The sequence below is a fragment of the Seriola lalandi genome, unplaced genomic scaffold (genome assembly GCF_002814215.2).
Source record: "Seriola lalandi dorsalis isolate HSWRI2012SDOR001 ecotype SW California unplaced genomic scaffold, Sedor1 jcf7180002054857, whole genome shotgun sequence".
Lineage (NCBI taxonomy): Eukaryota > Metazoa > Chordata > Actinopteri > Carangiformes > Carangidae > Seriola > Seriola lalandi.
The window spans coordinates 241,849-258,826 of NW_019525410.1; the positions used below are offsets into that span (position 1 = coordinate 241,849).

Consider the following 16,978-nt stretch of genomic DNA (forward strand, 5'->3'; position numbering starts at 1 on the left):
TAAAATTTGCCTGCTGCTTGGTGCGTGTACTTCACTCTTCACGTTTCAACCTTTACAAAGGACGTTAATTTCAGTTTCATTCACGTCGTAGAGACTCATCTTGACACTGACCTCAGTCACTGCAGGTGTCCTTCAAAAAGGCTTTTGGAGCTGTCACCACTGGCCAAAATAACCTCACACTGATGGTTTCAAACACAAATGTGTCCCCACAACTATAGCAAGACATGTACACACATGTACACGTCCTTACAGAAGCGACACAGATTAATAAGCAGGTGAACAGGCAATAAGCTAACAACATTTTCACTTCTGATAATATTTTGTCATGTTTGTAATAGTATAAAGATGTATTATTACAAGTACAAAACCTGCTCAAGATCTTTGAATAGCCCTAAATAACAATCTTATACACTGTCCAACACATCACCTTTCCTAAATTAGTGAGCGATGATCAATTAGCAAGTGTGTAGCCACAGCTCGTGATTGAGATCAAACCAATATTAATTCCTTGCATAGTTTTTACATTTTTTCTAAGATATCTCAACACCTCTAATTTCACTCTCTTTGATGGTAGAAATGAGTTAGGAAGCTTGTGTAGTACTAACTGAAAAAGTGGAAGAGAGTGCACACAAATAAATAAAAAGGAAGGGTTCCTGTACGACAAAAAATATTATCATAGGCTGAAAATGAGAAAATAACAAAAAAAATGGGCAAAACATTTGAACAAAAATAAAAGACCTGCAACACTTGCACAGCCATAATCATTATGCTTATTTAAATATATATATATTTTGTACAGCTTTGCATGAATTTTCACTACCAGGTGCTTCAACTAAGTACAGCACACTTAAATGATCAGTGTGAGCATAAATGGCAGAAAATTTAAGTGCACTCACTAATTCCTCTGCAACTACTGCATCAAATATCAACTACTCCTTATTTCCTTGCAAATATTATTGTATTTTCAAAACCCAATGTATATTTTGTAATACAGAGCCAGGAATATGCAATAGTTTAAAATATACAGCCATGAGTGACACCAGCGAGTTACAAAAAAAGGGTCACTTCTGCTTTTCTCTGGAAATCAGCTCCTGAATTTGTATTGCAGTCAAAGGGAGAGGTGGAGGGTAGTCCCATCACATCCTCAGAAACCGTGAAAGATATCAGAATTAGACTAAAACTGGGTGATACAAGACAAAAAAAATGTCTATATTTTTGATATAACAAATTGTCAATGAAGGTTGGAAATTGTGGGATTTAAAAGAATTTGTATGACCTTTTTTGAGGAAGATTTTCAGGGATGGCAGTTACAGTTTGCAGTTAGCTCCAGTAGAATAAAGTAGACTACACCACTGTACACAACCACACGCACACGCTTTGTCAATTTCTGCCCGGATACTGCGTTAGTACCTGCTGAGACCTGTGACCTGCTGTTTGCTATCAGCTTCTGAATTTGTATTACAGTCTATGGGAGAGCTATGATGGTTGAACAGTTCCTGTAGCTCGAACCTCAAAGTAAATCCAATATGTCTGCTGCTGTATTTACTGTTGTACTGTCCAGTCTGAACTGTAATATCTCTCTTATGTGTGTGTTACGGCCTCCAAGAATAAAGCCCAAAAGGGGCAGGAGGCTGCAACATATGTAAAAAGGACACCAGACAAGAATAACATTTCACCCAAGCTTTATTGAAATGTCCCCAAAATAAGTCATAGTTTATCGACCCAAACCAACGAAAACAAAAAGGACTGGCCAAAATAAACAAAAGACAGGTAAACGCTGGGCCAACCACGCATTGGGCCGTCGCTCCCAGAGCTTCCTCCTAGACTACCTAAACCCAACTTAACCTAAAACAAAAGACGAATAACATGACTACCGGTAATCTCCAGCCCGAAAGAACAACTGTCTGTCTTTCTGTCTGTGTGTGTGTGTGTGTGTGTGTGTGTGTGTGTGTGTGTGTGTGTGTGTGTGTGTGTGTGTGTGTGTGTCTTCCCATTGTCTCCCAGATTTGTCCCCACAACCATAGCAAGACATGTATGCACACATGTACATGTCCTAACAGAATGTTGATCTGCAATAAAGCTATACCACTATATCCCCATATAGACAATAGCTTGTAAGACCTTTTATGAAATACCTTACCTGTTACCTTTTTGAGACTTATTTTGAAATTAATATGTGAGGCTACATGGGAGATTGGTCTCAGACTTTTGGCCACCACTGTATATAAACTAACCCTATACTGAGAGGTGTTCCTAATTTTTTGTCCATCCCATTTATAGGAATTATACTTGACAAACTATTAGGAACACTTCTCAGTACACTTAAACATTACCACAATTACAGCCTCCACACTGACCATTAAAATAAACCAACACTTCTCAAACAGATTCAGCAAATACCAAACATTATAATTCTCATGGAGGAGGATTTACTGAAAGGCCTGTTCCATTATACTGCATCAGTTTCATCCAGGTTCACCTAATACATATATATGAATTCAAATTAAAAATCAAGGAGACTTACAAATGCTAAAACAAATCAGCCCTTTATTTAAAGTTTACCCAATATACAGCAACGCTTAATAAAATGCATTCCTTTGAACAGAACGGTAATGGGGTTAATGGGGCAGAAATAAGTGACTGCAGATTGCCTTAAAAGGTCCGCTGTGTAACTAGGCTATATATTTATTTTTACTCGAAAGCTTTGACAACATCTCATTGTTTTCCTAAACTGATCAGCAGATGCTCAGCTGTCAGTTCATCTCCATTTGGTTACGTGTTAGTTTACTAATACATTATTCACCACCCCATCTGTTGATAAAGACCATGGAATCTGGAAGAAAAAAACATAATTTTTTACCATGAAAACAATAGTTGTATCGTCAAAAAGGTCTATTTAATAGCTGTTATGGACGGAGCTTTCGATCACATCATGATTATCATGTATTGATAATCTATTGATATCCTTATGTCTTGTGTTTCCAAGGTCAGGAATTGACTTTGAACCTTGTCTTTCAAGCCAAAATAGATATGTTAATGCTGCAAATAATAAACAAACAAATAAATAAAATAAATAAAGACTGACTAAATGGACCTTACTGTTAGATTACTTTCCCAACAAGCCTGGCAAAATTTTGTCAGAATGCCTCTTTGATGGTGCAGTTGAACCGGTTGAGGCTTTAATAAACTCCTAAATAAATCATGTTGAATAATAAAATAATACGTACCTGGAAAAACAGTGGAAATCAGATTTAGTGATTTACTCTAATAGGAATGTGTCACTGTCTAAAATAACATGATCTTGCTTTAAGCAAATTTTGGCAAAGAAATCCTTCCATACTTTTACTTTGTGAGATTTTACATGTTCGTGTTTAATGTGACATGTATAGAAAATATACTTTTGTATCTTTGAACAAAGGAGCGAGAGATAATGGTATCATATTTCCTCTTCTTTATTACCAAGTAAAACAGGTATTACATTATATTGATTTTTTTCATATATTTACTTTCAAAATCTTTGGATGGGAAATTTACATGAAATGTTTGCATATTCTGTGTCTAACACAGTGAAAGGAATACAGCCAAAAAGTTGTAGAAAAAATAAACTTACAGAAATCCTCTGATATTGGAGGACTTAGTGTATGTTCAAAAATAAGGCAAAGAAAAATATAAGCATTGTTAACAGAAACACTGTGAATTTTCGCTCTCAATTAACTGAAAGAACCATGTGTTTTTTTTTTTCTTTTTCTAAGAACTAAATGTAATATTACACCCAGGCCCAAACTGTGAGTCAACACATCAAAACATTCTATAAAATGTGATGATCAAACACATATCAACATGTGTACATATGACATGAAGCCATGAATTGTTTTATGAATGAAATTTAAGGTGTGTTTTGTGTGCAGGTCAAACACAGGAGAATGTCAAACACCAATATTAGATGCATGGAATGGGAATATCAATGAACACATGCCAAAGTTATTGACAATGAGCTTTTGAAGGTGCATCGACAGCAAAACAGAGAGTGGAGGTTTAAGTGAAGGCAAAAAGTCTCCTCTCATTGCACAATTACACAATAACACGTATCATGACCTTATTGAAATGGATAATTGGTATTGCATTGATAAGACTGGTGATGGACAAATGCAGATTTCATGCGGCACCATTTGGAGTTATTAGTCAACAGTAATATTTTTTTTTTTTTTGTACAAGAAACCCACATGTAAAACAATAGATGAGGAGAGTGTTTGTGTTGTTACATAGAACCTAATGCATTATGAGTGCTGACATCAATTAACCAAGAGACAATCACAGACACATCCATATGCCCAGAGAAATATTTGAAACATAGCTTTTTATATACACTTTTTACACTTAAGTTTTTAAATATTGCTATTAGAAAATGATAAAACATTTATTCAACACGGTGGAAAAGGAGGAAAATAACACAGGGACATGAATAGTGCCGTTTTCTTGATAGACATTTCTTTTGATTACACTGAGATGTCCCCAATAATCCTCGTCAAGACCTCTATCAAAGATCACAGTCATAGGAACTGGCCAAGTTTTTAAGCAGCATCGAAGGCAACTCCTACAATCGTCAGCCCAGGTCCCTCTGTATTTCTCCTTAAACTTAAAGCTCCTTTTCACCTTGGTATGGCACTCACATCTGGCTCCGCATGTATATAACATCTTAAGGCCCTTTCAAACACACATTCTGTAACATTTAACAGAATAATTTACCCAAACTATTCCAGTGAAAGTAGCAGCTTCTGTTATTCACACAAGTATCGCCTTATTGTTGTGAAACCTGACCCACCACAAATACCAAAGTCCTGTGATGGGAGAAATTTGATGTATGTCAGCATTGCACTTGCCCACAGTGTAATGCTTTTGTTCTTCAGCAGGTCAAACTGCCATGACTGATTTACTGCCGGTATCGGCTCTGTGTTCACATGACCCGTTAATGGCAAAATGCCATCAGAGGTGGTGTTAATGGCTGCATGTGTGGAAGCATGGCAATATAAATGTACTTCAATCCTGAGCACAGAAAAAGGTGTTTTCCAGCACATAAAATATATTTTGTTGAGAAATTATCACAAGGACTAATACTTTAATTTGAGCAAACAAAAATGTATTGTGTGCTCAATAAATTAATTTGTATGTTAGCTATTAGCTACATAAGAACATTAAGTTTTTTTGTCTCCAGTCCGAGTGCGAGGAAAATTATCGGTTAGCAGGAAAGAAGGGAAATACCGAGACTGGTAAACACCACAGCCACACATCATTGTTTTCTACTGTGTTGGGTACATAGTTTCATAAAAATGTTTTCAAATTCTGTTTGAAAGTTAGTTAGTTCTCTGTTAGCTTGCCGATTAGCCAGGATGCTAGCTAATTTCTGCGGTAGCTAACTAAGCTACCTTCTTAATTGTCAAAGTACATAGCCACAGTTTTATAATCATCATTGTAATTCATAAAACTGTAATTGTAATTCTCTCTGTTTTTGGTTTTTGGAGGGAAATATATGCGACTCTTTAGCAGGCAAATGCTGCACTATGTTCACCAGGTAGTTGTTAACTTTGTCTGCTGTTTAGTGATGGGCAGGTAGAGTACAGTAGGTTTATTACAACCTTTTTGCTGAAAACCGCTGCCTGCCATGGGCTGCAAAGTTTAAGCATTCAATGTGGAGATAATAAACTAGCATCTTAATCGAGCACTGAATAGTTTTGTTTGCTCAAATCAAATCTTTCCATGATGACAATTTATTTACAAAATGTAATTTATGTGCTTGCAAACAACATTTTCCTTCGCTCAAAATGTCCCATCATGCAATCAGGATTCAGGCACAGATATAATTCCACTCGAAAAGCACCTTCAGATTAAGTGTGCTGATGTTAGTCCAGTGCTGCAGGTCATTTTGAACTGTGAACCAACCAATCGAGACTGATAGAATGGGCTGTGACATGTCCAAGGCTCATCTAAACAGAAACACAAATTCTGCTCAGACGACAATAAAGATTGGCCACACATGGTGGAGAAAAAAAAATCTGATTTGAGATGGCAGTGTAAATCAGATATTACCATGTAATCTATAACTTATTAGAATACAAATGCAAAGCAATCCTATACTGCACTTTATCTTTTTTTTCCTTTTTTTTTTACATTTTCCATTCTTTTCCACCTTGTTTAAGATTGTTCTAATATTATATAATCTATTCACATTATCTTTTACAGTGCATTTGCAATGACAACCAGTTAGACAAAAGAAACTGAAATGAATAAGGCTGGATCACTGTATGAATCCACAAATATGTTAACAAGAACAAAGAATCAGGGTTTTCCTATATTTTACTCCATGTAAGCCCATAAGTTTTCCAATTGCACAAAACTAATTAATTGTATTACCTTGCATAAACTCAGCAGCAGTCCGACTACTGAATATGATGTTATAAATTCAAATATCCTGTGTGTGTGTGTTATGGTCTCTTATTCTGTTTAATCTCAACCATTAATTCTAATGGATGCTAAAGAGAGAGTTTCAAATGCACGTAGCATGGGATGGATCCATTGTCTTCACAGTCAAAAGCCACTGATTCTCTTGATTCCCTTCACAAACAGGTCCACTAATTATCTGCTAAATATTTCCCTGTGAAGCAAAATGAAACATGTCAGGGGAGTGAAAAACAATCAATTTGTTTCAAAATAAAGACAGTCAGAGACAAAAGTCACATAGATTTCTGATACTCAAACCAACCTGCAGCAAATCTCTTCTTGACCAGCGATAGCCGATAGCCAGTGCCAACCAGCTGGATGTCGCACCCTGACAGTGTGCTTCCCTCACTGGTAAACTGGACTGCCAGCTGGGAGGGTTTACAGGGACCTTCTGTCATCTGGAACCGGCCCAGCAGAGCCCCTACTCCTGCAGGACACGGATAGCTGTAAGTCCAGTAATCTACTTGGTGTAACAAGATAATAAACGTACATTTTGTAGAATAAAAAACAGGGTATTGATCGTGCATTTCCCACGTGGTTTCAGAGTTGGCAGCTTGTCAACATGAGTGACAAATGATGGGGCAGGGACTGGACCAAGTAACTTGTCACAGACAACAAACCTACAACATACCGGCAAAGAGTTGCATACTATAACTGAGATTTTGGTTTTAAAATTCAGCAGCACACAGTGAAAATATGATGATGCCGATTGTTTTTGTCATATACTTCTAAGATGTCCTTGTTAAACAAACACCCACCTCCATTTTCAGATCTGTGAGAGAGGCTGGGAATCTTCCATTGTATCGTCTGCTGCTCTGGATTCCTTTATGGGGAAATCATTGTCACGTTACAGAAGGCATGTTGTCTGATATGCATTAAGCCATAGCAAGTTAATCAAGCCTAGGTCTATGTCCATGCTAACAAAGACAAAGAAAACAATATAATAATACTTATCTCTATTACTGGCCATTGAGTCAGCAGTTATATACAATTTCCACCAAACAAATAAAGACAGTATATATCTATAGCTTCTAGGGGCAGGAGATTGTCCTAGGTTGACCTTCACCTCGCTGCACAACCATGTCAAACATTGCGAACAGTCCTCACCAGGTGGCAGGTGGGATCATGGCCTGGAGTTTGGCTATGCCTCCGTCCACAGGTACCAGGAAGTTGATGTTGTGTAGTGGCACAGGGGCGGCCATGGCCTCGATGTTGTATTTGTAGTCTATTCTAAGGTCCGTGTTGGTGGCGTCACCTCGCCAGCTCACTGCCAGGTTCAGAGGAGTGGACTGGATCCCCTCTGCTGACACCTGAGACACACAGAAACACAAGACAGTGAGAGTGAGAGAGAGAGAGAGATAGATAGATACAATACACAGATACAGTATATAGGTAGATACCTGATATTTGATCATATCCACGTTGTAGTATGTTGCCTGAGGCTTCTGTTCAGCCACTTTCCTCAGATGGCTCATCAAGTTTGGCATATTTACCCAGAACTCCTTGGTGTCTACACTGTCTGTTGTGGAATCACTAAGGGATGAGAGGTACATATTTGATTCAGACAATCTTTAATTAGATACTGACTGTATTATAATGCATTATTTATTATAAACAATTACCAGTAGTTCTTGCTTTTCCAGTTCTTTATCAACTGATTTTTGTAACTGACACTTCTGAAGATACGTCGTGACCTATGTTCATATAGTTTAGGGTGCAAGTCAGGCTTTAGCATGCAATTTCCTACCAGCACAGCAGCTGTGGATTGGGGAGGACCTGCTCCAGTCGGTTGAAATTGCTGATGCTAAAGGTGAGGATGGGTTGAGACGGGTGGCTTGCAAAATGCCTGGTTATGCCTGCAGGGAAGGACAGCACCATCTCCCCTGTGATCCTCACAACACATCTGGGACAGAGGGAGAGAAGAGGCACAACTCGGACAATGTACTGAACAAAAATATACACTCGCAGAATGTCTTTAGTATCCAAGGTTGTAGTGCAAAGTGTCTGTGTAGCTACCGGAAACACATCCACTTTATTAGTCTTTAAAAAGAGACCATAAAAGTTTCTCCTCGGCCTCTCCAAAAACTTTTAAATCTTATTTTTCCTTTCGCTTTATTTAGCACATTATGATAAAAGTGCTTCACCTTCCTACTCAAAATTATAAACTGTATAAATTGGCGAGTGCATCTGTAATGTCACACTGTCCAAAAGAGAAAATGTGGGCGTACTTGCTGGGATCAGCGCCTTTAAAGTAGGCATTGATGGTTTCTGTGAAGGCAGCTGCCACTGGTAGAGTGTCCTGGGGACCCATGGTGAGGGGACTGGGTCCTCTGGAGCATCCTGAACACACACACACACACACACGCACGCACGCACGCACGCACGCACGCACGCACGCACGCAAAAAAAAAAAACAAAACATTAAACCACATCTATACTCTGCGGTTGTTCCTTGTTTGCTCAAAAGTTCAGCCATGGTTTACACGCAGAGGACAGGGGAGTCTAAACAAACAAAAGCAAAACTGAACCCTCCATTTTGAATGTGGATTCTAGGTGAGTGAGCAGGACATGGGATGGCGTGTGCAGCAGTAATTTGGCTTGGTGGACATGAGCGTGGACATGAGCGTGGACATGAGCGTGGACGAGACCACAGGTAGAAACAGGGCAGGTGCTTTCGGTACATGCACTGGTGGGACTACAGTAGCGTTTTGTGGCTCGACTCACCTTCAAAAGCTAAATAAAACCTGCCGTGGTCAAACCATACCAGAGGCTGTGAGGCCTCTGAGAGAGCAGAGATGTGAGGAGAGAATAATGGAGAGGGAAAGGACCGTGAGGAAAGGACACAATGATGAGCAACAGACAACGTGGACTCAGACTGAGATGTGACACTAAAGAAAAATGAGAAGACCAGGTTGACTTGCTGGTAGTGTACCTGTGGTGGCCAGGTTAAGGTCCCTCCCTAAAGTTGGAGTGGACGCTGCACTCTGCGAGGTAATGGAGGAGATGGAGGAAGAGCTCTCTGCCCGGGCCAGGGGGGCGAAAGGCGGGGGGCTGCCTGAAACTGGCGGACTGAACGGCCGAGTCTGGAGACAAGACACATACTGTAAATCTGCCGTCTGAGTGAGAGTGAAGAAAAAGAAAGACTCGCACAGAATTCATTCACCTATGTCATTTAAACAGAATGAAATGTCAAAGGAGAGGAAGGCAAAGAGAGGAATGAGAGGACACTTCACACGTACCAGGTCTGTGATTGGTTTCCCAGGAGGCAGCTTTGGTCGCGAGGACGGTCGAGGAGGAGGAGGCGGAGGGACAGGGCTGCCTCGAGACTGAGGCGTGGCAGGACGAGCTGGAGACGAGGGGCCTGCAGCACATACCAGTGTCTGTAGTTAGCACTGCCTTCAGATCACAGTGAGAGATTTTTTATTCAACAACAACAACAACATTTCTATTTATTCAAAGCGTAGCGCTCTGTGAAAATTCAATTTGCATTCTCTTCCGTCAGCTCAACAAAGCTCTGTTTGACTGTCTGAAAAGCTGTGATATCATATTTCTTATTTCAATTTCACAATTATTTCAAATATTCCGCCGACCACAACTAAAGGCCAATACACACTGCTGCCAAACAGCATGCGTCAAATCAGTTACCCCTGTTATTTTCTATGGACAACCCCCACACCTGCCCCTGAAAATTTGTTTGTTTTTTTTTTTCCCCAGAGAAAAGGCTGTTTTGTTCCATAGCAGCTCAACTTCCCTCTCCTCACCTCTTGATGTCTCTATCGCTGTCTCTTGTGTGTGTGCAATGGAGGAGGAGAGACTACTTGAGAAAAATAAAGAGCTATATAAAGAGACATATAAAGAGCTGTATGACCTCTTGCGTTATTACAAAGACAATGGCAAAAAGAAAAAAGATATTGCCTGGCGAGTCATAGCTCTGCACATTTGGCACTTGAGGTGAGAAATCAAGTTTAAGAGGCGAGTTCATTCCTTTATTCGCCAAGAGTTGGAAAGCCGCGTCAGTGTTAGCTCTTGTTTTGTTTCTATTCTACTTCTTTTCTTCTACTGAACTTGTTAGCATGCTAACAAGCTAGACGCGGCCCTCATCTGATGATGCCACGTTGCCATAGTGATTCATTGTGGCATCAAGTCTGACCCCATTTCCCCATGAGAGGATGAAGAAGTACCTGCTGCTAAGAGGCCATATTGACCATGACCACCTGCTCCCAGCAAGGAAAGACACTCAAAGGGTCACAGCTGTATGTCATTTACTACAAGCTTGTAAAACTGCTTTCGAGTTCAAAAATTCACTCAAAAATGTCAAGGGTTATATTTACTGCTCTTCATGAGATGTTGAGTTTTCTGTAGCTGGATCAGATTGCATCTTAACACCAAACAAAAGGTAAACAGATCAGAGAGGATCTGCATTTCAGGCTTCTCTGTGGGATTGTTGGCAGCGCCAATGGCAGCATCATTCCCACTTTTTCAATCAAAGCAAGACAAAGTTTATCTTCTTCCCACCAGGTTTCTCAGTATTACAGCAGGATAATTGGCAATTATAAACATTTAGAAAGAGCCCAGAGTACTCACTGCTGCCTGAATAGGGCCCCGGGGAAGACATAATAGACCTGTAGGTGGTTGGCGGGAGAGGAGGTGGCGTTCCCCTGAAGCTCGGTGTCAACTCTCTGGGCGAGCCCACGAAGTCTGGGATATCATCTCTCAGGTACGCACCCTCTGGAGTCCTCTTTCCTCCTGCACCCCCCAGGACCAGGGGAGAAATGACTCCTGGCCGAGGGGACCTCCGCTCCGCTGGCAGAGGGGGCACGGGGCTGATGGGGACGGGAGAGGAACAGTACTCTGCAAACTGCAGCACCTCTTCATCGATCGCTTCGTCGTCGAGGCAGATCGGGGGCGAATTAGAGGGAGAGAAGTCAGGAGGCAGTGGAGGGGCCGGCTCATCCGGAGGAGGAGGTCCGAGCACAATGGAGGGGGGAGAGTCCGGTGGCGAGAAAGGAGGAGGAGACCCAGGAGAAAAAGGTGGAGGCGAAGGCGGGGGCTCGTTTGGTGGCGGTCCGGGAGAGAGGCAGGGGGTGGAGGGGGTGGAGGAGGGCGTGTCTGGGGGAGGAGAGTCCGGTGGCGGAGGCGGAGCGGGTTCATCTGGCGGCGGGGGTCTCTCATCAAGGAAAGTGACCCATCTGGGTGACACTATCTCCTCGCTGGTGCGTGGGCTGTCAACGGGGCCAAACACGTCGTCCAGGTCGGGGCCCGGGGAGCCTCGGTAAGAGGCCGGGGACAGGACGTTCAGGTAGATGGGGGCTGAACTGCGAGCTGCTCTTCCATTGGGTAGATCAGCTGCAATGACTCCAGCGGAGTCTGAAGGATAGCCGTACTGACTTCTCGATGGAATGTTTTTTGGAGGAAGCGGAGGAGGAGCTGCAACAAGGACGACAGTTCAGCTCCGTTCAGCTTCACAGAATGAATATACACTGATGTAACTCCTGGAACAATGAAGCTCACCTCCTGTCGGGAAACTTCTGCTCAGCGGTGATTCTGACCGCGGTCTTGAGTCTACCCATACGTCAGTAGGAACCACTGTGAATAGGTAATGACAAAGAAACAATCAGCGCCACCTCAGTGTAACACTACTGTCTCATTAATTTTGAATTATTTACTGGTGATGAGGGACAGACCATCATATCTGGCATATTTGGTCTCTGAAGGCAGCCCAAAGAAGGCAGGGACGTTCTGTGAGAGCCTGTCACTGCGAAAGGAAAAGGAAAACAATGAACTGTGACAGCTTAAAACTAAATGGATTATAATTAAGTAACTGCCAGATTGGTCAGTTTTTTTTCCTAATAGGATTTTTATGACTATGAAGACTACTTCCTGTTGGCATTGGTGTTGATTCCTGCTCTACAGTTCACACTGTACCACATCTGCACTGGAACCAATAACAGACAGACTTATAGGAAGGTATATTTAGTTTGTTTGTGGTCAGACCTCAGCATCTCAGGGGCAGGACTTGGAGTAGGGGTGGAGCGTCTGGGTCTGGCGATCTCCTCACCTATAAGAGAAACACAAAAAGTTGCACCTATTCTTGTGTTTGACCGAATGTCTACAGGAAAAATACACTGCTTCATTGTAAAACTGAGGTTGGGTGAGAAGACGATGTTCTAACTGATGTACTTACAGGACAAATTCCTTTTTATCAGTCCCTGTAAAAGAAACAGTCCAAAACAAAGGAGAAATTAAGGATACAGATTTAAAAAACAGAGTGAAAAAATGTGTATGTGTGATCATCCTGTCATTTTATTCTTCTACTCAATGCTTTGTTATCGTTTTTCCTTTTTTCTAAGTTACAGACATTTTCAATTTCCTGAACAGAAGTTTATTTTGCATGGGAAATACTATATATAAACTTTTCACTTGTTCTAAGAAAAATATTTCAGACTCTGCTCAACATTGTTTAAAGATGGATTTTCTTTTAGTTTGTTGAGTATTCTGTTAAATTCTGCACTGCACGATTTAAAACAGGTCAGGCTATCAAGGCTGTTTCAGGCTGTCTGCTTCCAAAACAGCCAGCAGATGGAGTGATCAACTCACCGGGCTGCGTCTCTGAGACCAGCAAAAAGGAAGAGAGAACAGACCTGGGTCAGAGAGTGAGTGACAAATCAGTCAAAATGGACACCAACTTAAACTGCACACACCGCACCTCTTTACTTTCACCGCAAAGCCTTAATAATGCAACATGAGCCATAACACCCCGGAGATTACGAGGACAGTACCAGCATCACCTACAACCGACACACACACACAGAGCTGCACGCTGCAAGTGGCAGGTCGCTCAGCATGTAAGCTCCACTGAGACCAAATCAGTAGGTTTGGAGCTTAGCGTGCGTGTGTGTGTGTGTGTGTGTGTGTGTGTTATGATTACTGTGCATTATGTAACACAGACGCTTTGCCAGACAGGTTCAAGTAAAGCTGTAGCTAAACAGAAAAAAAAACTGAAGTAACAAAAAGAAGTGATTTTTTTTTTAGGCCTCAGAAGAGCACAAACACTGAGGGTGAGACAGCATGCAGAAAAAGGTGAATACATAATTTGTAAGTGAATTATAATAGGAGGGAACACTTTATAGAGCATCTCCATTAAGTACGCTCATGCCATGCAATCTGTTGATGGTGATGCAAAGATGAAAATGTGTGACAGGCTTACCGGACTTCTCCTCTACAAGACGACAGCAGATAAGTGAGGAGATAAAAAGACAAACAGAGAGAGAGAGAGTTAAACAGATATGAGTCATAGTGTAAGTGATACAAATCAACAGCTATTACAAGATCTAAAAATGCAGTGTGTGTGTGTGTGTGTGTGTGTGTGTGTGTGTGTGTGTGTGTGTGTGTGTCCTTTCGTACTGTATAGTAGAACAAGAGTGCTGATCAGCAGCGCTCACCAGAGATGGAGAGAGTGCCAGGCCTCCCACTGAGGCTTTTAGCTCGTCCATAGATGGAGGGACACACTTGGCACTGTCCGCCACCAGTGGCTTGATCTTAATTTTAAACTTTTTCTTGCTGTCCTCGTCGTCTTCTGAGTCACTGGAGGAGAAAAAGTGCTTTCCTTTGGAAGCTGGTGAGTGCTTGTCAAGGACAAAGTAGAATAAGTACAACATGTTAGACGAGAGAAGGAGACTAATTCAATCCTCTGCGGCATTAGAAGCTAATATATCCTTTTAAAATACATAAATTCGTCTCAAACACACTGCTCGTGTGCAGAGCGGCACTGCAGCACAGGAGAGAGATGTTCGCTCTGTGTCTCCATCTTCTGCTAACTGACACTGTCTCAGCTAAATCATCGTTCTCAGGGGAAGTCTCCATGGTGCCAGCTCTCTATGAATCCAATTCAAACATACAGCTGCTGACACCTGCGGGAGCAAAAACTTAAAATACCAGTGAACTGCGGGTCATTCGTTAATGAGAACTGTGGCTCAGTGACAATCCAAATGTAATGTGGCTCTCACCGGCTGCCCTCCTGCTCCTTTCTTTTTTGCCACTGCAGGGACACACATGTGATGTGGCGAGAAAAGGAGGGGCAATTGATTTGGCCTATTTAATGCTGAGAAACACTCATCCAATAAGTCACTCAGCCAAACGGGTCGATAGTTTGTGCAGGAGAAAAAAGTCCCAAGACTGCTCCTGTCACTGCGTCTACTCTTCACTAAAAGGATATCATCGCCCTCGTCACCGGGCCGGAGGCTGAACCCCTCCTCATCCACGTCAGGGGAGGCCTGCAAGAGAGAGAGAAGGGTGACAGTCTTTTCTAGTCCATCACACACTGTAACAGAGGCTCTGCTAAAAACCTTCCCTCTGACCAGCTCTGCATATAAATGTGGATCAGATTTCACAGATGTCTTGCCTGAGACAGTCAGCTTCCTGGCCGAAGCTCCTGCTGACTCACAGAATATGCAGCTATCGCTCTATTTGCACTGTTTACTCAGTAATTTAAAACCTAGCGTTACACGACACTGATTGCAACAGCACACGTATATTTCATGCACAAAGCTGCAGGGTCAAAAACATAAGAAATAAGGGGTATGAGCAAAACAAGGAGTCGGCTGTGCATACTTACATATCTGTCCCAGTCAATCTCCCCATAGAAACCATTGGGAGCCCCATTGGCCTTTTTCTATCAACAAAATGGAGATGAGACAGAACAACAAGAGAATCATTTTACATTTAAGTTAACAAGTAATATTAGCATTAAATGTGCAAGTGCACATTATTGTATAAACAAATAAATAAATAAAATCTGGATCATTAAAGGCAGAGTCTGACTGTGACAGCTTGGGGTTTGGCCATCATTCCTGTTGGTAATTAATCTACACAAAAATGAATTACTCAGATATATGAATGTAGCAAAATCACTATTAATAAGTTACACAGGGCAAAAAACACAAGCTGTCAGATGATCAGACAGGTTTTTAGACAAAACCCCAGGTTAGCCAAAGTTATCCAGAAGAGAAAACAAAAGCAAATGGTAAATTTATTAAATTATTAAATTACCCAAAACTTTATCCACAATTTACAGACTGACTTCCTCAACTGTGAGCGACAGTACTTCTGTGTTCACACACTTTTCCTGTGCAATGAGTAATTATTACATTTTAATGAGCTTATGTTTTTGTTTCACTTCTGAATAAAGTGGTTCAGGTAAACTCGCTGAACGGTTGGTTTGTTAATAACCTGTGTGAATGATGACCACTCATTTTTCTTGCCTCAGACTCATCAGAGAGTTATAACAAAAATCAGACCAACGTTGTAAAAGAACATGAATTATCCTTTAAAAGGCAGCAACAAAACTTTGTTGCAACACAATGTCAATCAGTGGCAGTTGTACATAAAAATATCAATTAGCACTTTATCATTTAATGTATTTGTATGATTCCTTCTCTTAAATGGCATCAAATCTTTTCAAAGGCAACTGAAAGGACACTTTTAGAAATGTACATACATTTCCTTTCTTTCCACTTCCGGTTCCTTCTTGGTCAGGTGAGCTCCTGTGTGAGGCGACAGGAGAGGGGGAAAAATGTTTTCACGGTACTCAGGTGAATTTTTCTCTTTCCATCTGAGGTATCAGCTAATATGAGCTGCCGTACCAATTCCAAAACAATACTTTTTCAATACCTTATTTTGAGAAATACATACTTCTCAATCAAAAAAGAAAGAGGGTCAGAGTTCTCAAATGTTAAATATCCAAACACAAGCAGCAATATGAGAACTTTGCCTGAATAAAATCTAAATCAGAAACTCTCTCATCAGGGAATGAAAAATAAAAAAGATCAGATACAAATTTAGGTTTGATACCCGGTCTCATTCATTTACATTCCCATCAGATTTTTTCAGTTTTCAAGTTGTTTTCAAAGTTGTAATGGCTGTAAGACTTGTACATGTTCATTGTGTTACAAGTGTGTGTCTCAGCAAACTCACGTTGTGTCTGAATCCTTGTCTTTCTTTCGTAAACCCAGGGCTTTCCTGGTTCGGTTTTTCAGTCCTAACAAAGTGAACGAGAGAGAGAATAACAACATCACGAAGAATTAATTTAAACTTTTAAAGCCGTATATAAAATGAACTGTCTTGTCATTAAAATGCACTTAAAAGCAAATAACACAGACAGGTAACAGGCTGGTGTATCCTTGAGGATACACAGGAAATACAACAACCTCAGATCACTGATATAAATCAACAAACAAACATCATGTCATCTGGAGAGAGCCTCCGCATAAAATGAAGCAATGCAATCCCCTTAAGTGTCCCCTCCCTGACAACACAGACTGCAAAGGAAACACGAGCAAAGGCTGATCAATCTGTCCACTTCATTAGCGAGATTCGACAGAGAGTGGGGAGAGATCTACAACAGCAGCCCGTCAGCCAAACTGGACACCAGCCCCCCTGCAGCACCGACTGTTGGCTCTGCACAGCACCGAGATCAAGACAAGTG

The 16,978-nt window shown here is 41.2% G+C and overlaps 1 protein-coding gene across 1 annotated transcript in view; it reads right to left on the reverse strand.

The window, feature by feature from the left end:
* Positions 1 to 3,436: 3,436 nt before the first annotated feature.
* The window catches only part of LOC111670551 (SH3-containing GRB2-like protein 3-interacting protein 1), a 47,935-nt gene continuing 34,393 nt past the window's right edge, over positions 3,437 to 16,978 (reverse strand). The window contains exons 6-27 of the mRNA XM_023427306.2: positions 16,468 to 16,531; positions 15,992 to 16,037; positions 15,110 to 15,166; positions 14,711 to 14,768; positions 13,938 to 14,113; positions 13,703 to 13,714; positions 13,093 to 13,104; positions 12,680 to 12,704; positions 12,490 to 12,553; positions 12,180 to 12,250; positions 12,007 to 12,081; positions 11,080 to 11,922; positions 9,735 to 9,856; positions 9,428 to 9,578; positions 9,220 to 9,276; positions 8,724 to 8,835; positions 8,243 to 8,398; positions 7,896 to 8,028; positions 7,603 to 7,805; positions 7,254 to 7,318; positions 6,758 to 6,922; positions 3,437 to 6,649 (exon numbers count right to left, since the gene is read on the reverse strand). Coding sequence (XP_023283074.1) covers positions 6,627 to 6,649; positions 6,758 to 6,922; positions 7,254 to 7,318; positions 7,603 to 7,805; positions 7,896 to 8,028; positions 8,243 to 8,398; positions 8,724 to 8,835; positions 9,220 to 9,276; positions 9,428 to 9,578; positions 9,735 to 9,856; positions 11,080 to 11,922; positions 12,007 to 12,081; positions 12,180 to 12,250; positions 12,490 to 12,553; positions 12,680 to 12,704; positions 13,093 to 13,104; positions 13,703 to 13,714; positions 13,938 to 14,113; positions 14,711 to 14,768; positions 15,110 to 15,166; positions 15,992 to 16,037; positions 16,468 to 16,531 — 2,690 coding nt within the window. The 3' untranslated portion in view covers positions 3,437 to 6,626. The remainder of the gene's footprint in view (positions 6,650 to 6,757; positions 6,923 to 7,253; positions 7,319 to 7,602; positions 7,806 to 7,895; positions 8,029 to 8,242; positions 8,399 to 8,723; positions 8,836 to 9,219; positions 9,277 to 9,427; positions 9,579 to 9,734; positions 9,857 to 11,079; positions 11,923 to 12,006; positions 12,082 to 12,179; positions 12,251 to 12,489; positions 12,554 to 12,679; positions 12,705 to 13,092; positions 13,105 to 13,702; positions 13,715 to 13,937; positions 14,114 to 14,710; positions 14,769 to 15,109; positions 15,167 to 15,991; positions 16,038 to 16,467; positions 16,532 to 16,978) is intronic.